This window comes from Balaenoptera physalus (genome assembly GCF_965194825.1).
Source record: "Balaenoptera physalus genome assembly, chromosome: 7".
NCBI lineage: Eukaryota > Metazoa > Chordata > Mammalia > Artiodactyla > Balaenopteridae > Balaenoptera > Balaenoptera physalus.
In genome coordinates this window covers 36,486,070-36,508,744 of record NC_138886.1, presented here as the reverse complement: position 1 = coordinate 36,508,744, position 22,675 = coordinate 36,486,070, and the positions used below count along the sequence as shown (strand labels likewise).

Sequence of the window (22,675 nt, the reverse complement as noted above, 5' to 3'; positions counted from 1 at the left end):
AAAATGGGAGAGGAATTGAACAGAGGGAATTAGACCCCCACCTAGCACCAGAAGTCTCTTTGGATTTAGAGTGGGCAGCAACTTGGTCCCCTCTGATGCTGTTTGAAAGTATGAAACTACAGTAAATGTATTTGCCTGACATAGGGGAGGGAGTAAAGACGGCAGTGCCCAGCCTTGCTGTTGCCCTACTGGACATCTGAAGCCCTTGGTGTTAAAAAGTCTACCCTTACAGGGACTTCGCTGGTGGCGCAGTGGTTAAGAATCTGCCTGCCAATGTAGGGGACATGGGTTCGAGTCCTGGTCTGGGAAGATCCCACACGCTGCGGAGCAGCTAAGCCCGTGCACCACAACTACTGAGCCTGCACGCCGCAACTACTGAAGCCTGAGCGCCTAGAGCCCGTGCTCCGCAATGAGAAGCCCGTGCACCGCAACGAAGAGTAGCCCCCCGCTCGGCACAACTAGAGAAAGCCCGTGCGCAGCAACGAAGACCCAACGCAGCCAAAAAAAAAGAAAAAAAAAAAGTCTACCCTTAAAATAAGCAAGTCAGTTCACTTCAGTGCCCACTTATTGAAAGGTCTTAAAATTAGCTTCCTTCAATTAGGGTTTACTGAGCCCCTTCCCCAAAAAGGAGTTACTCTGCGGAATCTCACACAGGTGCCCCAGGCTATGTCTTTATTCCCCACTCTTCTCACACGGGGTGGGGCTGTGACTGAGACCAAGTCTCCCCAGTGCCAGGTGTGTACTGACCACTGCCCCAAGGCCAGAAAAGGTCAGGACCTCTGGAAGTTGAAGGGACCCATACGCCCTGAGGGAAGGGTAGTACTTGAACCGGCAGAGATGGGCCAGCAGCCCAGGCTGACGGAACAGCCTGAGGAAGGCAAGGAGGCGAGGAATCTCAGAACATGTTTGGGGAATATCAGAAAGTCTACTTTGGGGAATTCCCTGGCGGTCCAGTGGTTAGGACTCAGCGCTTTCGCTGCCAGGCCGGGTTGGATCCCTGGTCTGGGAACTAAGATCCCGCAAGCCGCTCGGCGAGCCCTCCCAACCCCGCAAAAAAGTCTAGTTTGACTTTAGGGGTGGGGGATTTGGCTTGGTGTGACAGGCGACGAGGGACAAGAGGACAGGTCAGAGCGGGGCTGCAGGAGCCTCCCCGGGACGGCCACGCAGGAGGGTTGGGGAGCGCGCATCTCCCACCTGGACTCGCACCACAGGGTGTGTGCTGGGGAGAGGACGGAGACGCCCTTCGGAGCCCGGGGTCCCTGCGGAGGGGAAGGCGGCATGCTTGCGGCCTTAGGGGTTTGTGGGGGTCAGGCCGCGGCGGGAAGAGCACCGACCCCTGGTGACGCGGGTCGGAACCGACCCTCACACCTCGACTGTGAGCCCCGCGGTCCCCGCAGCGCAGTAGTTGCTGAACATCTACCAGGAACAGGGCGAGAGGCCTGGGCTTCCCTCTGCATCCCCATTCAGTGTCCCAAGAGGCACAGGTATCCAGGAGGCCCAGAGCTGCCCGTCCGCACTTGGAGAGCCCTGAGAGGTCGCTGGGGTCCCCACGCGGGGCAAGTTCTCGGGAGCAGGGCGAGAAGGCGCGCGGAGCGCCGGGCGCGCGGTGCCTCCTCCAGGAAGCCGGCGGGGTGGCCCCAGGCGCCTCCTCCTGCAGCTGCCGCTGCCTTATAAGGCGGGGGCCGGGCCGCGCCGGGGGGTGGGGCTGCGGCCGCCCGGCCTCCTCCTTGGCTCTCCGAGCTGCGCGGGGCCGGCAGGGAGCGCAGCGCAGCGCAGCGCAGCGGGAGCCGAGGAGCGCGCGGAGCCTGCCATGGGCAAATCAGGTGAGCCCGCCGGGCCAGCCGGGCCGGGGTGCGGGGATGGCTCGGAGCCCCAGGCTCCGGGGTTTCACTGTCACTCTTCCCGCGGTGGGCTGGATCCCCGGGGAGCGGGTCGACAGCCTCCGCCGGGGCGACACGGCTCCGGCCGCGCTCCGGGACCACTGGGTGCGGGATGGAGGGGCTCGCGACGCGGGCAATTTCCGGGGCAGCCAGGAAGCCGGGGTGGCCGTCGGGCCCTCGGGAGAGAGGGAGGAAGGCGAGACCGAGGGAGGGTCCTCCTGTCTGCGAGCCAGAGATTGCGTCAGGGAGGGCTTCCAGGCGCTGATGGGATTAGCGCTCAGCGTCCGGCCAAGGCGTGGCTTTTGCTTTGTTTCAGGACAGAGTTAGAGTTGGAAAAAGCCACAGAACTGTGACAGCATCTCTTCCTGCAAAACAGCTTGCCCCGACCAACCCTCCGAAAGACAGCTCTGAGCATCCTTTTCTTCTGTCGTTGTCCCTCTTCCTTTAAGCGCCCCTCCACCCCTACCCCGTGCCAGACTCAGTCAGGCTACACACGGCTGCCAACAACGGCTTCCCCTTTCTCTCTGACCTGTCGCGGCCCATCCTCACCACGGTGGCTGTCCCGGTGAAGTCCCGTCATTCCCTAACATCTTCCATCCCATTGTCTGCAGGTGAAAGAGTACACATTCTTCAGCCCCATGGTGGGGCCCTCTGGGAGTTGATCGTCGCCCGTTTCCTCCCCCTGCCCTCATCTATGCTCTGGGCATAGTTCTTCCCCTGGGTTCCCTTTCCCAGAGCTCACCACCACCACCAGCACTCCACCTCTCCCACTTCTGTGAAGTTGAAAATCCTCCCCATCTTTCTCGGCTCAACTCCTGTGCTGGGAGCCCACCCCGATTTCCCCACCTGGTGTCTTCTTTGTTGCAGCCCTCCCAGCAGTCAGGTTGGGACACTACCCAGGCAAAGACCTGTTTCCCACAGACTCCTCACTTTGGGCAGCCAGGAACCATGTCTATCTCAGCATAGTTCCTGCCTCACAGGAGGCTTTTTAATGAACAGCTTTTGAACAGAGTTCAAAAGTCCTGCTTCATGGGAAGTTGAGATTGTCAGCCTCAGATGGGTAAGGCTGGGTCTCTTCTTGAATCTGTCCTCAAGATCTGGACTTATGAGGTACCAGTGTTGGGAGTAAGTAGCTTTCTCTGGCATTGGTCCTAACCTGCCCTTATCTGTAGTTACAGGTCTGGCTTTCAGCCCCGACTCTGCTAATCACTTGCTGTGTGATCTCGATCAAAGCCCTTTCCTTCTCTGTGCCTCAGTTTCCTCATCTATACAAGGAGGATGGCCTATATCATCCCCAGGGTCTTTTACAGTATGGAAAGGTGATATGCAGTTAAAGAAGAATGTGATAGGTGGCGGATGTGGGGAGAGGAGGGCGGGGACATGAGCATGGCAGATGTGAGAGGGCACTTTGAGATCCCTACTTGGGAAATCAGTTCCTTTCTCTATAGGTTAGGAGAAAATCCACAAATTCTCTAAAGCTACATTTTAATCAGTTGTTTCTGGCTTCTTCCCTAAGAAACAGTTTCCAGAACTGCTGGGTGCCTATCTTCTATTTGTTCATTCATCCCTCTCCCCCTCTCTCCCTCCCTCCATCCTTCCTTCCCTCCCTCTCATCCTTCCATTCCACCATCTATCAGCTCTGTACCAAGCTGTGGACCCAGTGCTGCGGAGGGCATGGCCCCTGCCCTCAGGAGTGTTCATGTGGATTACGAAATGCACCATAAAGCAGATTGGGGGGATAGACAGGCACCACATGGCTCCAGTAAGAGGTGGAAAGTGATCTAAGCCACAGACAGGTACAGGTGAAGAGCAGTGGGAGCTCAGGGGAGGGGGAAATCTCTGCCCAAACATCCAATGAAGGCTCCTGGAAGAGGTGGTCAGACCCCAGAGTGTCTTGGAACTTTGGACTTTTTCCGATGGGACCTGGGGGGACCACTGAAAAGCATCGATCTAAAAGCCGAAGGACTAGAGCTGTTCCAGGGTGGAGGGTGGATCAGATGGGAAGAGGGTGGAGGTGGGAGAGGCTGCTGCAGTTACTCAGGCAAGAGATGACAGAGACGTCTAAGGGACTGGAGAGGAAGCAGGGATGGATTTTCAAGATGGTAGCCTCGAGCAGACTTGGTGACTAACTTGTTGTGAATAAGAAGGAAAGGTTAGCGGTATGAATCTGGGTGCAGGAAGGTGATGACACCTTCTAGGACTGGAGTTGCCGAGTTGAGCAGGATGGTGGTGGAAGACAGGTTAGAGGTGGTTCAGGCAGTTTCCACCCCCCTTCCCATGCCCACCCTCCACATATACCCAGGGACCTTCCAGAATGCTGGCCCTTAGCCACATGTATTTTATTTGTCTCCCTGCCCCTCCCCAAAGACTCTGAGCCCCCTGGATAGTATCTGGCTCCCCTAAGGGTCCCCAAGAGAAAATGACTTTTCTGGGTGACACGGGCCCAACCTTGATCTTCCAGGCCACCAGCCTGAGGCTGTCTGTGCCCAAAAGACAGGTGGCATCACAGACGTGTATCCATACAGGGGCTTTTTGTGGTTCCACAAAGACCTTCATAAGGAGCCTGCCTCTTCTGGGCCTCAGTTTCCTCATCACTGCATAGGAGCCCATCTCTTTTTAATCTTCAACCTCAGATATACCCCAGAGTTGTTGGGGTAGCGGGCATTGCTGGAAAAGTGTCACATAACCAAAACAGCTTAAATTCCAGAAGTCACTTGGCCCAGTGTTCAGAGACTTCCAGGTCCGGCCGCTGGCCCTGGTCTCCCTGCTGGGCTTCAGTCTGCAGCTGAGCAGAGAAAGGCAATGGCCTGGGATTCAGTGGAAGCCTCTAATATAGTCCCTAATAATAGCGATCACCAATTATTCTGCTCCTGCTGTGTGCCAGGCTTGGAGCTGTGTATTTCATATGTGTTACTAATTTTCGTAACAGCATTGTGAGGCAGTTGTTAGCAGCTGAATAGATTTAAAGAGGTTGAGTACTTCGCCCAAGCTCACACCCTGACCAATAAGTGGACAAACTGGGATTTGTACCCAGCTCTTTGACTTCCCAGCTGGGCGCTGTCCCCTCTACCACAATGACCACTTGTCATCCTGCTTCTCAGCCTGGACTCTGGCCCTTAGGGACATCCACACACCCTCCTGACCCACATCTCCCAGCCCCAGAGGTTATCAGAGCAGAAAGACCTTCAGGGACCAACTAATCCAGGAATTTCCTACTGAGCAGGGCCCTCACACCTCTGCAGGGGGAGGCCATGTGGCCAGGTCAGTCCCAGCAGTACCATTTTCATCTGTTGATTCCAAAGAAAGGTTCAAAGAAAGGGTTTCCCTGCTTTGAAGCTATTTTGAAAACCACAGATGTCATCCTTCCTTCTCACACAGGTGGGGAAGCAGGGCCCCGGCACTGGGCAGGGACTTGCCCAGTGCTGGTGGGCAGGCCTGAGTGGCGGCAGGCAGGGCTGGAGAGGGGACCGCCTGTCTGCTGGTGGGAACAAGCGCTCTCCCTGCCCTGGCTCCTTCAGCCCTTCAGTGACTATTGCCCATCACAAAGGGGCAGCCAATACACTGGGACATCCTTGTCATTCTTGCTTAGGGAAAGGAAGATGTATGTAAGGTGGAAAGTGTGTGAGATCCGGGGCAAGGGAGGGACATTCTTAGATCTGGCTCTAATGTGGACTCACTGTGTGACCTCGGGCAATTCACATGTCCTCCTAAAGACCAAAGTTTCCTCCTCTGTAATGAGAAGAATCCTGTCCTCAGGCTTACCCAGTGATGGTGTGAGATTCTCATTCATTTGTTCTCGTGCTCACTTACGCAGTAAATATCTTAGCTCAGAGGTACTGAAAGAGGTCATCAAAGGCCAAGTTAAATACCAGCAGCCCTGCTCCTGTTAAAATCAGGGAAGGGATCTGATGGGGGCAGTTTCCCCCAAGGCCAGGAGGCTAAAGGCTCCTCTGCCCAACAGTAATGATAATAATTATAGCTGACATTTAGTTGAACTATAGTTGTTCACTTTGCTCCAGATCTGTTCTAAAGCATTTACGAAGATTAATTTATTTAATTCTCACAACAACCCTGTGAGGTGAATACTGTTATCCCCATTTTTTATATGGAGTCCATGAGGCACAGAGTGATTAAGCAACTTGTCCAAGGTCACACAGCTAGTAAAAGGCAGAGCTGGGATTTGCCTCTTGAATTTCCTGGAACCCAAGCTGAAAAGAGCTACTCATCTGGAACTCATTGCTTTTTTGTTTGTTTGTTTGTTTGTTGAATTTTATTTTATTTATTTTTTATACAGAGGTTCTTATTAGTTATCTATTTTATACATATTAGTGTATATATGTTTGTTTTTTTAATCAACTTTTTATTCTTTCTTCCTGATAAACTAGCAAAACCAGCTTTGCCCCAAAGACTTTCTAGCCTCTTGCCAGGGGACCAAACAAAACCAGCTTTGCCCCAAAGGCTTTCTAGCCTCTAGCCAGGGGACCAAAGGGGCCTGTCCATAATTCCTGCCTTGGCCCCTGACGGTCCTGGGCCTCTCTGGTGGGGAGTCTGGAGAGGGCTGAGAAATGAGTCAGCTGGGCTCTGGGAGGCCTCGGAAGAGAATGGATGCTGAGGGAGGAGCCCATCCCAGCCACCAGCTGCGAGGGAGGAGGGGCACGGACCTCCTTAGAGTCTTTATTCAACAGTTAGAAGCTCTGCCCTAAAGAACCTTCAAGAGCCCCCAGTCCAGCCCCACCCAAGACGCCTGCACCCTCCACGCAGCAGAGACCGCCCTGGCCTGCCGCCTTCCCTCAGCCACAGGAGCCAGGCCCAGGCAGCCCCTTCCACCTTTCAACAGCTCTGGCCTTAAGCCCCAGATCTGCCCCCTGGAGCTTCTACTCCACAGCCCCTGATTTTCCTCTAGGGCCCCTCACGCCGGTCTGTCTATAAAGGCCTTGGCACAGAGGAGGCTCTTGAGAAATCTTAGTTCTTTTCTCCTCTTCCTTCTTCCTCTTCTTTCCCCTCAGAGATTTGAAGGCGGCTGCCAACCCCACTGGGCTGATCCTCCTCCTGGGTCTGGTGGCCCTCTCTTTCTCTTCTCAATGATTTTCTCTGTCTCGTGACCCTTGGGGTGGGGTGGGGTTAAGGGCAGGGTTTCTCTCCTCGTGGGCCTACCTCTGGACCAGTTGTGGGAATGTGGACAGGTTACTTCCTTCTTGAGCCTCAGTTTCCTCATCCAAAAAATGGGTACAGTAGTGGAAGCTCCCACAATGGTGGTGAGAAGTAAATCAGATCTTGCACAGGCCTGGCACCTAGAATGGTTGGCCATCAAGCAGAAGAAAGGTCCTCCTTCATTCCAGGCTGGTACCCTGAGGCTGTGTGACCTCTGAGCCTCAGTTTACCCTCCCACAAAATGAGGGCATAATCCCTCCCTTCCCCTCCCCCCCAACCATGGGGTGGCTCTGAGGGCTCTCCCTGCCTGATGCAGGGATTGGTGGGTTTTCTTTGACTCCTTTTTTCCTTATGTTTATCTGCTCTCAGGTTTTTCTAAAAAAGTGAGGCGTGCCTCTTTCTGGGTGTGGTCATCAGTGGTATCTTGCCTCCCTGAGGCTGCGGTTCTGCTCACAGGGGCCGCCTGGACTGGGACTGGCTGCTGTGTTGGGAGGGGACTCGTGTTGGGAGGGGACTCGTGAGTCAGCCAGGGGTGTGGTCATGGGGCCCCCAGGCCTCCCAGCCAGGCGCAGGGAGAGAGGGCACCCCTCCTGACCCCTCCCTAGGAACCCTGGCCCAGGGCACTGGCTCTGCTGGAGACAATGACTGGCTTCAGCTTCTGGGCCACGAACTTAGATTGGGCACAGGAACTTTCACTTTTGTTTCACTACTTCCCACATTCTGGGAGTGCAGTGACCTAGTTTTTGGCAGCCTTATGTCCCCTCTGCCAAGGAGACTGCAGGGCCTGAGCACTCCAGAGTCCAGTGTATCCTCACCCCAGCACTCAGAGCTGTCTTTAAATGGGCTTCACCTTAGTGACCCACCCATTCCCCTTATCTCCACCTCCTCCTCACAGCCCCGGGATACACCAGATCCCTTCCACACTGGCCCTTTCTGCGCTTTTGTCTCCTCATCACCTCCTCCAGGGAGCCTTCCCTGATACATCTGTGGTCACCATTGCCCATGCCACTCAGTCCCATGCATCTCCCATAGTGTCCCACCGTGGCCTGCCTGGGACATAGGAGCTGGAAGGGACATTAGTATGGGCCTGGCCAGGTCTGTCACTCAGATAGAGACCTTCTGCCGCTTTGTGTGTATCCACATCTGCCCTTGCATGGACACATACACTTACCTTGATCACTCCTTAGACAAGCTATGAACTCCTGGAAGTTTGGGGTCAGTCGGTCATCTTGCCTCCTCTCACCCCTACCCTGATGGGACCTTATGGGATCTCAGGGTTGGAAGGGACTTAAAGGTCATCTGACTGGGTCTCCAGTGCCTGAATCCCTCTGAGAGGCATCACCTGCTTGTTTGCCCCCAGTGCTGGAGAGCTCACTACCTTGCAAGGTAGCCTTTTCAGTCTTCAGAAAGCTTTCATGGGGAGAAAGATCTTTCTTAGGCTGAGCTGAAATCTGTCATCCTGGCTTTTCCACCCACTGGCCCCAGCTCTGCCCTGTGGTGCCCCAGAATTCAGCAGGGCCCTCTACGGTGTCTTCCAAAGTCTGATCTTCTCCTGTACTTGCAACCATCCCTTATAAGACCACATATCCAGCCCCTCCTTCACCTCATCACCATCTCTGAACACACTTCAGATTCTCACTGCCTCTAATGCAAGGTGGGGGCTAGGCTGGGTGAAGCATTCCAGCTGGACACTGGCTTGTGCAACGCATCGCCCTGGAGCCCCGGGGTTTCTGGCCGCCATGCCACCCAGCTGACTCCTTAAGTGTTGTCAGCGAGGCCTCAGTGTGGTTCCCATGAGTTGCTGTGGCTCCCGCCACTTGCACCTGAGATATTCTTTAAAAGCCTCTGTGACTCCATTATCCAAGGAACATGCTAAACCCACAATCTTTTTTTTTAATTGTGGTAAAAAACACATGACATAGAATTTACCATCTTAACCATTTTTTAGTGTAGTGTAAAGTATATTCACATTGTTGTAAAACAGACCTCCAGAACTTTTCCATCTTGTAGATCTGAAACTCTATACCCATTAGACAGCACCTTCCCTTTTCCCCCCTCCCTCCAATAAACCCGAAATCCTTGTCTTTTGTACCAACAAGGGCTTGGCCGGCCTCTTGGCCACAGAGGCCTGAGACTTCAGGTGGAAGCTCCACCCTCTGCCTTGTGCCCAGTTACCATCACCAGGGTTTTCACCCACATGCCTTTGTCACAGCATCTCCCCATCTCTGCCTGTCAACCCAGATCTCCCAGATCCTGGCATTCAGCACCCCTCTCCCACCCCTGTCCCTGTCCCACTCCACATTACTGTGACTGGACCCCACTGGACTGCCCTGCCGGGCCCTGGAATGTCTGAGGTCAGGACCACTCGCTGTCCAATATCTCGGAAACCCCTAAAGCTCAACCACCACTGGCATAGCCTGCAGTTTCCTTCCCTCTCCTGGGTCGGCGTCTAGCCCAAAGCTCCGGAGGGCAAGCCCTGGGTCTTCTTCCCTCACATCCCCTCAGAGGCCCAGTGGGATTCTATCTGAAGGCCCAGGAGACCTGGGGGATCTGGCTGAGGGAGGGGAAGAGGACCCCTGCTGGTTCTTCTTCACGGCCTCTGGGGGAAAAGACAGCAGAGGAGGAGAAAGGTGGCTGGTGAAGGTGACCTGGGCCAGTGGACGGAGGGGTGCTTCTTTCATCCTTCGGTTTACACCCTCCCTGCCCATGGCCAGGCCTCATGGGCAGGCTCCCTCCAGAGGGGACTAGCTCAGTGTTATGGACCCTCTGTGGCCATCGCTCATAACTCACCCAGCTCACACCCCCGTTTCCATGGTGGGGGGGTGGGGGGAGGGGGAGGGGGGACTCCCAGATTCCTAAGGCTGCGCTCTGTGCCTTCACAATCTTAGCCTGGCCAGCTCCTGTCCAGACATCTGTGGGGCCTCAAATCAGGGGTCACCTTCCTGATCCCCCAGACCATGTTAGGCTGCTTTTCTCTGAGTTCCTCTTGACCTGTGCTCACCTGCACCTTGGCCCTACCACACTGTTGGTTAGTGTCTGTTTACAAGGCTGTCTCCCTTCTGTGTGTGAGCCCTTTGAGGGCAGGACATAGCTGATTTGTCTCTGGACCCCCAGCATACAATATGTGACCTCGCACAGAGGAGGCACTCAGAGAGCAGATGAACAGAGGGATGGGTTGGGATTGGATGGATGATGGGTGGGTGCTTGGACGCTGATGCTTAGATCATGAATCAATAGGTGGATGGATGAGTGGTGGAGAGATGGATGGAGGATGTGGGATGGATGGGGTTCCATTTCAGATCCGAATTGAAGTGACCTCTGTCCACTACTGACCTGGCCTACCCTTGGCTTCACCACTTCTTGGCCTTGCTCTTTCTGAGGTTGTGACCCAGTTGGACACAGGCTCCACCTCTTCCCTCACCTGCAAGCCTAAGCCCAGCTGATCCCACCCCACCACCGCGTTCTTTCCCACACTCTCCCCTCTCTCCGCTTCCCAGTGCTGTCCTACCCTGGTTGGTCCTCTTCTCTTCATCTGTCCCTCTCTCTCGGGACAGTGCAGGCACCCCTCCACCCCAGCCAGGCCTGTTATCTCTGGGCTCCCACCTCCAGCCCTTCCCAGTACCCCCCACCATGCACTGTAGGTCCGCTCTGAGATACCGTCTCCTTCAAACATTTTCTTGCAGAAGTCCTGCTGCTTTCTTTCCAGCCTCCCACCATCTGCTCTGCACCTCCAGCCCATCCCCCACTCAGCAGCCAGCAGGGTCTTCCAGAAACACAGCTCTCCTCAGCTCACTTCCCCGCCCCCATTCAGTCGCTTCCCATTGCCTTGGATAAAGACCCAAAGGCCTAACATGCCCCATGGGGCCCTGCGTAGTCCAGGGGGCATCAATGTGCAGAGACTGGGGCAGCAGCCTGGGCACGTGGCCTGAGGTTTGAGCTGGGCTTCGCTCTGAAGCCCGCTGGCGTACTTTCCGTGGCTCTTTTCTCCACGCTGAGACAGTCTCCATCTTGAAATCATTGCAGCTTCCAAGCAGTTTAATGACGAGGTCCTGAAGGCCCACAATGAGTACCGGAAGCAGCATGGCGTCGCCCCGCTGAAGCTCTGCAAGAAGCTCAACCGGGAGGCTCAGCAGTGAGTCCCCCCGGGGCCCCGGGCAACTCGGGCCCTTCCCGGTGCTGCCACTGCTGCAGTCCCAGATGGGCTCTGGAAGGCAGGAGGGACGTGGGTTGGGGGGCAAATACAGCCAGACTTGAATAACCACTCTGCCACTTACCCAGGCAGGTCCCCTTGTTCCTCTGAGCCTCGGTTTGCTGCTCTGTAAAATGGGACTGGAGTGGGGGCTTAGACAAGATGCAGGTGTGATGCTCCTGATTGCCTCGGCGAGCCCAGGGCAGGGAAGGAAGCTCAGCCACACCAGGTTAGGGCTCCTACTCTGGGGGCTTCCCTGGGCTGTACTCGCTCTAAGGAAGCACCGCGGACTCCGGCAGGTATTCAGAGGCCCTGGCCAGCACGAGGATCCTCAAGCACAGCCCGGAGTCCAGTCGTGGCCAGTGCGGGGAGAACCTGGCGTGGGCATCCTACGATCAGACAGGTGAGTCGTTTCTCGGCTCCCCTCCTCCTGCCTGAGCCGGGCCTAGGACATCCAGCGTGCAGGCCCCTTCGGGCCCCAGCGCCCTCCGTGGTGTCGTCGCCGTGATGCAGCCACAGGCCCAGAAAGGGAAGAGAACCCCAGAGCTGTCTGTCTGCTCCCAGGAGCTGACTTCAGCTCACCACAAGGTCTCCGATGGCCAGCTCAGGGCCAGGCCTGCGCTGGCTGCCAGGGACACAGAGATGACTCAGACTGCCCGGCCCCACCCCCTTTCCAGAAGAGCTCCCAGCAGAGGAGTGAGGGCGGGGAGACAGACCGTTTCTGTGCTGAGTCTCAGCCTGACCCTGCGGGCCCTGAAGCATCCCCAGCCTCAGAAAGATTTTACGTTCCTCACGTTCTTCTGAAAATATTTACAGTGCTTGTGTATTAACTTTCTTCACGAGAAAAATGCAATAGAGCTTTCTTCCGTGCTGGAAAAAGTAATCATAATGGGAAAGACAATTCCTCATCCAAGGTCACAGCCTGGAATGGTGATCCCACCGCACTGACCAAACATTCTTGAGCTTCCTGGCTCTGACAAGGCTGTCGTGGCTTTTTAGGAAAAATGCTGGAGAGAGCTACCTCGTGCTCTGAAGCTTTCTCCAAACTCCCGCGGGAGAATGACTGCTCCCTTCCCGGCCTCACATTCCTGGGAGTTCCCTGGGGAGGCCCTGGGAGTCCTCTTGGTTTCCCTGGGGCAGAGTCCCTCCAGGAGAAGTGTGCGCTTGCTGCCCGGGAAAGCAGGAGCCTGAGGCCTGCGGCCCCTCCCCAGGCTCAGGCTGTGGGCCTTGGCGGGGAGAAGGGAGAGGGGTGGGAAAGAGCCGGCAGGAGACAAGGCTCCTCCTCGCGCTGGCTCCCTGTGGAGCTTTGAGCAAATCTGCTACGTTCCCTGGCCCCAGTTTCCCCATCTCTACAGAGAGGGGTTGGGTAGGACATCTCTAGGGCAGGGGTTCCCCACCCTGGCTACACACTGGGATCTTTTGTGGAGCTTTCAAAAAATACTAGTGCCTGGATCTCTCATCCCGAGACACTGATACAGTCCGTCTGTGGCAGGCCCCAGGCATCAGTAATTTTGAACAGTTCCCCAGCTGCGGCCACTATGCAGCCACTGTTCTCGAAGGACTTGCTCCTCAAAGTGTGGCCCACGGATGAGCAGCAGCACCTGGGAACTTGTTAGCAGTGCGGACTCAAGGCTCCACCCTAGATCTTCCAGAGTCAGAATCTGCATTTTAACAAGAGCCCCAGGTGATTCGTGCACTCATTCAAGTTCAAGACTTACTGCTCGGAGGTCCCAGGCTCCCAGCTCTCTGGCCCTGAGATGAGCCGCTCCCAGGGAGATGCTGTGGCCAGTGGATGCTCCAGGGGAGTACCTTTCTGCCTGCAGTGGAGACCTTGACCCACCGGCCCAATTACATTTCCTCCTGTGGGTGTTTCAGGAGCCAGACTTGGGGTGGGATGAGGGTGTGGTCTCCCGGAAACTCGGAGCATCATTAGAAGCCCTTGGAGTACGTTGCATTCAACCCGATTGTACAGAACGGGGCAGGCCTTGCCCAGGATTACACAGTGAATTCGTGTCAGGGCAGGGACACAGATGCTGGTCCCCTGACCTCAGGCCAGGGCTCCTCCCAACCCCTAACAAGGCCCTCCCTTCAGCCTGGATGTGCTCATGGGCAGGAGTCCCCATGTCAGCTCGTTGGTGCTTTATGAGACGTCTAACTGTGGGATGGGTGCTTTGGGGTTAATGGGAGAAGATGGAAGGAATAGGGAGTCGATTGATTTTGCTGCTGAGTTTTAAACTGTCTTTTCCATACAGGAAAGGAGGTGGCTGATAGATGGTACAGTGAAATCAAGAACTACAACTTTCAGCAGCCTGGCTTCACCTCCGGGACAGGTGAGTGACATGGTCACACCAGTGACCTGGCCCTGGGCTGGGTTGCAGTTTGGGTCTGACTTCAGAGAGGAACTAACCCTCTGAAAATCAATCATTTCTCTCCTGTTTCACCTCTTCCATATTTCTCTGGTTGGACTTTGCCCAGAGGGCAAAACCCTCTTTCCCCAACACCTCTCCCAACACACACACACACACACACACACACACACACACACACACACACACACACACAACACACACACACACAACACACACACACACACACACACACCCATCCAAGAGCACCCAAGCTGCCGATTCCTGCCCCACCAGCTCAAGGCTCTTCACCTGACTGGAGTGTGATATAAGGAGGCTGTGGATGTCAAAGGCCGCTGAGTGTTTCTTTCCAGGTGTGACACCTCAGCGCTTTGAACCCGTCATGCCACTTCTGCTCCTGTTCCCCTCCAATCCAGCCTGCTCCCCAGCAGCCAGAATGTTCTAAGACCCTTTCTGCCCACGCTGCTCTCCTGATTAAGCTGCCAGGGGCTTCCTGGGGCCATCAAGAAGAGGGCCAAGCTGCTGGCTCTCCTCCTGGTCTTAACTCCCGCATCCCCCCACGCCCCCACATCCTTCCTCTCTGCCCCTCACTCCTCACAACCTCCCAGGCATTCTCCCTTCACCTTTATACTCGAGTTTGTCATTCAGGTGAGCTTGGAATGCAGAAAGCTTGGATCTAGTCTCAGCTCTGACACTATTAGTTGTGTGAACTTGGGTCGACTCCCTGTTCTTCCCTGTCCCCAAGGGAGAGGGACAAGGTGGAGGCCTCTATGGGCCGTTCTGAGAGCCGGTATTTAGATGCAGAGAACCGGCCACGGGACCATCAGCCTTTGCCATAGGCCTCCCCGGTGAGCAGTAAATGGTTAGCTTACTAAAGCCCCGGGCAGCCACTCCAAGCTCTGGGCTCCCCGCTGCCCCTCAGCAGGAATCACCAGGCTCCTGTCTTTCCTCAGAACCAACTCACATCCACCCAGGGCCCAGGATGGGTTGGAAGGGGCTGTGGATTTCTCTGACCAGAAGGCACCAGGGAAACTGAAAAGGGGGTTCTCTGTCCACCCCCCATTCCTCTACCCCATCCCATCCCACCCATGGGTGGAGCCACTTATGGCTTCTTACCCTCTGGAGGATTCTTCAGAAGCAGGAAGTGACATGTTCTCAGAGCCAGTCACCGTTTCCTGTGGTCTGTGCTCACCCCTTTGGGCAGGGGTTCTTGCAGCCGTGTGGGGAGAGGTAGAAGCGTCTGCCCTGCGGGGCAGGACAAGGAGGCCACTGTCAGGCCCTGAGTGAGAACTGCTGGTTCTGTGGCAATTAGATTTGAGAGGTGAGGGAGGGAATGGTGACAACCTGCCACCAGTGATTAAGGACACGTAGGCAGAACCTGGTCTTCTTTTCATAAAGATCAGTGACCAGAAGACGTTTTATTTCACAGCGTCTGGATCTCCTTTTCCGTTGAGCAAGATTCTTGAGCAATCAGACATGTGTCAGAGCAAGTGATTGGCGTTGCTCGTGTGTGCACGCCACTTGACAGTAAAAAGCATCTCCGCCTCCATGGCCACGTAACCCTGCTACACCGTTTGAAGGTGGGGCTTTATTCCACCCATTTGCAGAAGAGAAACTGAGGCCCAGAAAAGGGAAGAGACTTCTGTTTACCTTCTATCCTCAATCTGATGCTTTTTCCATGGCCCCTGCTCCAAGGTGGGAATCTCTCAAGTGTCAGAGCTGGAGATGGGACTCAACTTTCCATGATCACTGACCCCCTGTGATCCTGTCTGTTGCCCCACATCTCCCAGCCCTAAAGAGGAAAACCCCAGAGCCTCCAGCCCCTATGCCATCCCAGATGCCAGTGGACAATGCCTGGGGTCACACACAGCCTGATCCTCAGACGGGAGCACAGCTTTGGGTGGTGATATAAGCGGGGCTCGCAAGACCCTTAAAGATGCTCAGGCCCATCCCCCATGAGTCAGCCTCCCCCAGAGCTGCTTCTCGCTGCACCATGGCTCAGGGGTTCCCTGACCTGAGTCCATGTTGTAGGTGAAAAGGCCTTTGAAATATCCTATAATCTGTCCCAAGCCCACCCCACCTGGGTCAAAGTCTTGTGATGAAGGACACTGTTCTGTGCTTTGTGCTGAGCGGAGAAAAATAGCTTCTTGCAGTCCCTTTATGTTTTCTTCTAATGAGTAGGATTTGTTTATTCTGAATAAATAATACTTTTATATGACATGAAATTTGCAAGCTATATAAGGTGGAAAGTCTTCCTTCTGTCCCTGGCCTCCAGCGCTTTCCCTCCCAACCAGTAATACCAGTTTCTTGTGTATCATTCTAGAGATGTTGTGAACCAGCAGTTGTATAAATGCTCTCTTTTCCCTTTTTTATACCCTGGTGTCAGATAGATGATCTGTTTTGCACTTGCTTTGTTCACACAGCAGGTTGGCAGAGATTGTTCCATATCAATACAGAAAGAGATTTCTCTTTCTTATGCATTATTCTCTTGCAAGGATGTACTGTAACTTATTCAACTTGTTTTTCAAATGCATATTCTAGGAAGTTTGGGTCCATAGCAGGAAAGAGGATGTGATCCCTTTAGGAAAAAAAAAGAAAAAGGAAGCTGTTAGTAGTTTAGGGTTAGAAACCAGTGTGTATCTGATGGTTGCTAAGGAAGTTGTGTCCTTTAATTCATCTCTAAATACCCAGGCTTAATTATCTCTGTGCAGACAGAAACCTCTCCAGTCAGAAGAAAGATTACTTAGTCTCATCTGTTTGGAATAGGCTTCCATGGGCATTCACACTGCTGGTGCGCATGTGGTGTCTGTAATTATTTTCTTGGCAACCAGTGGATAAATGGCAGCTCTTCCTTGTCTGGGTGACAGAGAGAGTGGGTGGGTCAGTGGCCAAAGCATGTGGTCTCTTGGAGAAAAGGCTTGTATGAAAAAGGGCATGAGCCTTAATGAAAAGACAGTCTAAGGGACTTCTCTGGCAGTCCGGTGGTTAAGACTCCATGCTTCCAATGCAGGGGGCTTGGGTTCAGTCCCTGGTTGGGGAAGTAAGATCCCACATGTCTCATGGTGTGGCCAAATTAAAAAAAAAAAAAGAAAAGAAAAGAAGAAGAAGAAAAGACAAGACAGTCTATAGAAGCAGTGACGCCTGGCAAAGCTGCTGACAGCCTGGAGATGGGAAAGAGATGTGACTCAAAAGTGTAAGGACCAAGGGTGAATTGGAAAGTAGTGTTTCTTCTTTTCTGAGGTGAGAATCAAAGTGTATTGAGCAGCAGTTAACATGAGCTTAAGGATAAGTGGTCAGGATGCATACTTTTACTTAGTGTTTGTTTTCTTTTAATTCTTGCTTTGATTATATCACATCAACCCTACTGATGAGTGTTTATGTTTGCTTATTTTCATAAAGAATTTAGTAACCTCAAATCTTTTAGGGATGTAGGCAAAGAAATAAACTATACCTAAATTTCAAAATTATAAAAATGGAGTTCATTTATAGGGGGAAAAAAACACAATTTAATTAATGAAAGTTTATTTAGTCCTTACCAAATACAAGACACAATGGGAAATATCAACTCTGTCTCTTCCCTGAATGGAAGAGTGTGGGTACCAGCCTGTCTCTTTCCTTCCCTCCTTTCTTCCTTTCTTTCTCTTTCTTTCCCTTTCTCTTTCTTTCTTTCTTTATTTTGTGGTGAAATACACTTAACATAAATTTACCGTTTTAACCATTTTTAAGCATACAGTTCAGTGGGATTAAGTACATTCATGTCGTTGTGCACTCATCACCACCATCCATCTGCTGAACTTTTTCATCATCCCAAATTGAAACTCTAAACCCATTAAACAATAACTCTTATCCTTTCCTACCACCCCCAGCCCAAGCCTTGTTAACTACTATTCTACTTTCTGTCTCCATGAATTTGACTATTCTACCTATATAGGTGAGAATCCTACAATATTTATCCTTTTGTGTCTGGTTTATTTCACTTAGCATAATACCCTCAAGGTTCATCCATGTTGTAGCATATGTCGGAATTTTATTTCTTTTTTAAAGTTGAATAATATTCCATTGTGTATACATACAACATTTTGTTTATCCATTCATCGATCAACAGGCAGTTGTTTTCTTTCCCCCTTTTGGCTGTTGTCAATAATATTGCCATGAACAATGGTGTACAAATATTTGAGTTCTGCTTTCAGTTCTTTTGGGTGTATGCCTAGAAGTGGAATTACCGGATTATATGGTAATTCTGTATTTAATTATTTTAGGAACTGCCATACTGTCTCCCACAGTGGCTGCACCATCTTACATTCCCATTAGCAAAACAAAAGGGTTCCAATTTCTCCCCATCCTCACCAACATTTGTTATTTGGTTTTGTTTTTTAAATAATTTCCATCTTAACAGGTGTAAAGCGGTTGCCCTCTTTCTTTCCTAACCAGCCACTGGAAGCTTAGCTACTCTGATCACAATTTTCCTCCTTCCCTCTGTCTCTTCCTTTCTTCATCAGATATTAATTGGGCATCTACTATGTGCCAAGCCCAGTGGTCAATAAGAGAGATATGGTGCCTGCCCTCAAAGAGGAAACATAATCTCTTCGGGGTTGTTTTCGAAAATGAATGCCATTCTGTGACATGGCAGTAAATATCCCATTGACCTGTCAAAGGATCTCTATGAGAAAGGTGCGAAGGATGAACTCCCAATCTCTACTCCCAGGAGACGAGAATTTATGGTCATTGAGCAAAGAGTATGTTACAGCATCAGCTCTTTGACCCCAAAGCAGGAGGGGAGTTAGAAGCTAAGCTATGTTAGCAGTTTGAAAATACCAGTGAGTGAGGGGCAGGCAGCCTGAACAGTGGCAGAATGATGCTGGGAAGCCTTGGCAAGCCACAAAAGCACCTGGAGGGGCAGACAGTAGCTTGAGAAGGAACTGGGCTATTTGGCTCAGAGCAGAGGGAACTGAAGGAGGCTCTAACTTGTCAAGGTCTCAAAGAGCTCTCAAAACATAGAAAGCCTGCACTTCCAGTGGTGGCAGAACTCAGTCCAAGATGGTTCTTCCATATGCCTTTCATTCATTCACTCATTCATTCCATTCATTCATTCAACCAAGGTTTATTTTACATTTTCCATGTGTCAGGCTGTGCCAGGGCACTGCGTGTACTTTGATGAATAAACCAATTTGGTTCCTGCCCATGTGGGGCTCATGGCCTAGTGAAGGGGCCAAACAATTAGCAAAATATCATTGCAAATGGTAAGAATGCTACGAGGGGGAAAATGGTGCAATAAGACTCTCTGGGGAGGGAGGTGTTCAGGAAATAAGAGTGATTGTGAAAGGCCTCTCTGAAAAAGTGACATTTGGGCTGAGACCTAAGGGACAAGAAAACGCTGGTCATCAGAAGAGCGTTGCATACAGTGGCCAGTGTGTGCAAGGGCTTTATAGTCGGAAATAACCGGATGTGTTCAGGGAATGGAAAGGAGGCCACTGGGGCAAAGCATTCACTCTCGTTTTAGGTACGACTAGAAACAATGGAAGGATTTTTAAGCAGAGAAGTAAACAGATATGACTTATGTCTCAAAATGATCACTCTGGCTATGTCAGTGGAAAGTGAATTGCGGAGGCAAGGGTGGATGCTGGAGAGCCGGGCGAAGGCTGTTGCAGTGGTCCCAGTGAGAAAAGTTTGCGCTTGAGACCACAGTTTGGGGAGTGGACGGACTAGAGGTGTATTTTGGAGTTAGATTCTTCAGGATTGAATGGTGGGTTGTTGTGGGGAAATGAGCGGGAGGGAGGAATACAGAGCCACCCTGAGGATTTTGTGCACAGAGGTACCAGTCATGGAAATGGGAGACACCAAAATCAAGAGTGAGCTTTGGGCAGGTTAAATTTGAGATGCCTGTGAGTCATCCAAGTGGAAATGTCAAGTAAGTAGTTGTGTTTGGAACACAGAGGAGAGATTTGGGCTGGAGAAAGAAATTTGGGAGCCAAGGAAAGATGAAATTGCCTGAAGAGTGCAAAAAGAAAAGATAAGAGAGCCCAGGATTGAGCCTTGGGAAATGCGGGTCCTCCAATATTCACAAGTGAGATGGAAGAGGAGGAGGAAGAGGCAGTGACATGGGAGGAATGCCAAGAGAGGAAACCAAAAGAGGAGAGTCCTTTGAAAAGCGGAAGAGTCGACTCCATTAATGTTCCTGAGATGTCAAGTAAGATGAAGACAAAAGGTGACCATTGGGAAGGAACATGGAGATCATTGGTGACCTTGAAGAGTACAGTTTGGGGGGAGGGGTGGAAGCAGGTGCCAGGTAGGGTGGCATCCTAATTGTTGGGGTCTCTGGGCTTTGCCATGATCTCTGGGAGACCATGAAACCTTTGGGCATCCGAGAGTAAGATGAGTAGGGTCTTTGTGGCTGACTGAGAGGACCTGATGCATTAGAAAATCGGTCAGTGTTTTGTGTCTCCTTCCTCTGATTGGTGGCTGAAGATCAAGCCTCTAACAGCATGGCAAGATGGCACAGGGGTTCAAGAGTCCCTTGAAACATCATTCTCCAGGCTTTGCTAACTAATCTGTTTCCCTCTCCCCATGACTGTTCCCCTACAGGACATTTCACTGCCATGGTATGGAAGAATACAAAGAAGATGGGAGTGGGGAAGGCATCTGCAAATGATGGGTCCTCCTTCGTGGTGGCTAGATACTTCCCAGCAGGGAATGTCGTCAACCAGGGCTTCTTTGAAGAAAATGTCCTGCCTCCAAAGAAGTAATTTGTCCAATGTAACGGGAAGGTGGCAGACTTAAGAACTTGGATTTGAAGTGCCTAGAACAACAAAAACTCAGCTGTGTGTCTGTCCCTGTGGGTGTATGTGCTTGCTTGTGTGATGCTATGGGTCCCTTGAGCACACACTCAGTTTTACGGTTCTGCATGAATTCATTCTTACCAAAGAAATGAGCATATGAAGCCTTCACCTTGATGGTTCCCTAGACTGCAATTATTTGGACTTTGGGGGGGGGGGGAAATCAATTTTTAAACTTTAAAAAAATTTTTTAAGCAAACTCCTTTTGTACCTTTCTTACTTCTAATATCCATCCCTGGAATTTCTGTATTCCAAATGTTTGTGATGCTGAGAAAATGAAGTTCATTTTATGTGACCTTCATGCATTGTAATCTACTTTTGGTAGATATTTAAGAATATTAAACCCTCATTAAATGTGACACAAGATACAGCTTTAAACACATAAATATAAAGCAGCTTCCATCGGAAACACGGGGTAGGCAGGGGCTCCATTTCACAGAATTACTGAGCTTTCTCAGTTGTAAGCCATGATGTCATCTGCACGCCTCCTGGAATTCTCTAGTGGGATTGCCAAAGAACAAATGGAGAAAAAAGCTTTACTTCCTTGCATTTTTCTACCTTCCACCGCCCCTTGCCCACCCACCACCCTCCCTTTTTTCTTAAAATCCTCTGGCATTTCAGAGTTCAATATGCCCCCCAGCACCACCTTGGTTTCTAGGGAGCTGGGCTAGGCCTGCGACTCACCCATCCCCCACTCGGCCTGGTGGCCCAGGGCCTGTTCTGGGAGAAAGCCCCTCACACTGCCTGGGCTCTTGGCCAAGCAGCCTTGGAGGATGAAGTCAGTGAGCGTGGGGGTGAGGGTGAGCTCACTCAGGGCCCCCAGAGGAAGCCCTCCAGCCTCTGCCCTCCCCCCAACACACAGGGTGGGAGCCCGGGGCGTGTTCCTGGCAGCTGTGCCTGCAGCTGTGCTGTTACTCCCTCCAGGAATGTGTGACAGGCCCAAGTGTTCCAGGGAGATATCTCCCATGCGGGGGCTTAGAGTCGCTAATTTAGTTCCATGTTTTGCCTCAAACTACACAAAGTCCTCTTGAATAACGACTTCACGTGGTCCATGTGGGAGGGACCAACCCAGGCGCCAAGCTGTGTGTCCTTGAAACCGTGGCATCTCCAGGTGGTGCGATAGGCAGGGCTGGGGGTCTGTGCAGGCCAGTCTTTGAAGGTCTCTGTTGCACTGTGAACACAGGCTCATGCTGGGCCCTTCATTTCACCCAGGGATATTGACTAAGACAACAATAAAATCTTTTTTGTTTGTGTAATATCTTACTCCCATGTGATTCATGCCCGATTCTTTATCAGTGACTAAGGTAATCCATAACTCTGAGTTCCCATCTTAGGTAACTCAAGATTCTGAATACCTCCAACCTCTCCCCTGTAGACTGTGCTCCTTAGGTGGCTATGTTTTGAATCACGTGACCTACCATCACACAGCTGACTGGACTAGAGTGGACATGTGATCCAAGGGCAGCCAATCCCTAGGCTGGCCATGCACTGGGAATTGGAGCCAAGAAATATGGAGAGAATTTACCAGTGGAACTGAAAAAATAAGGATGCCACGAGTTTGAATTAAGGCCATGGCAAGCCAAAGCTATATGCAAGCCCTGTTATGAGTTGGAAATATATAGAAGTGAGAAAGCCAGTTGTTAGAGGTATAAAGCAGGTGGAAATACGGAAAGACTCTTCTTGACCTTTCTAGTTCCAGGCCAAATCTGTATCTTTAAAACATACCCTTCATTTTCTTCAGGGCTTCCCAACAAGTTGATATATCAACTGATGGTCCCCAGAAGATTAGAATATTAGAGTCCCCTCCCTTCGGGAGTTTCCAGGAACAGAAAATGCTGAGCTGGGCAGGAAGCTGAGGATGGATGGAGTAGAGAGACCCAGCTGAGGGCCTTGAGCTGAGGTCCTATTCTGGCCACACCTGGGCAGCTACCACGAACAACACAAACTCAATGACCAGTCACTGAACTTTCTGGGGCTCCTAGGGATACACTCTGCCCAATACACACATACATAACCAGGTGGTGGACACTGGCAGGCTGCCAGCCGCTTTAGGCTGGAGTCTGTTTCCTCAGTTGGCTGGAGTAAGGGACAAGCTGACCAGGGGAGATTTCCAGGCTGAAGACAAGCCAGACCACAAAGCTGGCTGAGCGGGTGGGCACAAATCTAACTTCTTTAATGGATTTCTTAAAGATGGCAACTCCCACAAGTTCAACAGGAGCAGAAGACAAGCCAGATTGCCGGCTCTCCTTTGCAGCC

General features: G+C 52.0%; 1 protein-coding gene across 1 annotated transcript; it reads left to right on the top strand.

Moving 5' to 3' along the window:
* Positions 1–1,701: 1,701 nt before the first annotated feature.
* Positions 1,702–21,682, top strand: GLIPR2 (GLI pathogenesis related 2). Its single transcript, XM_082468805.1, has 5 exons — positions 1,702–1,823; positions 11,055–11,163; positions 11,520–11,623; positions 13,473–13,550; positions 20,169–21,682. Exons 1-5 carry the CDS (start codon positions 1,811–1,813, stop codon positions 20,327–20,329), a joined length of 465 nt encoding a protein of 154 aa, XP_082324931.1. The 5' UTR covers positions 1,702–1,810; the 3' UTR covers positions 20,330–21,682.
* The last annotated feature ends 993 nt before the right edge of the window (positions 21,683–22,675 follow it).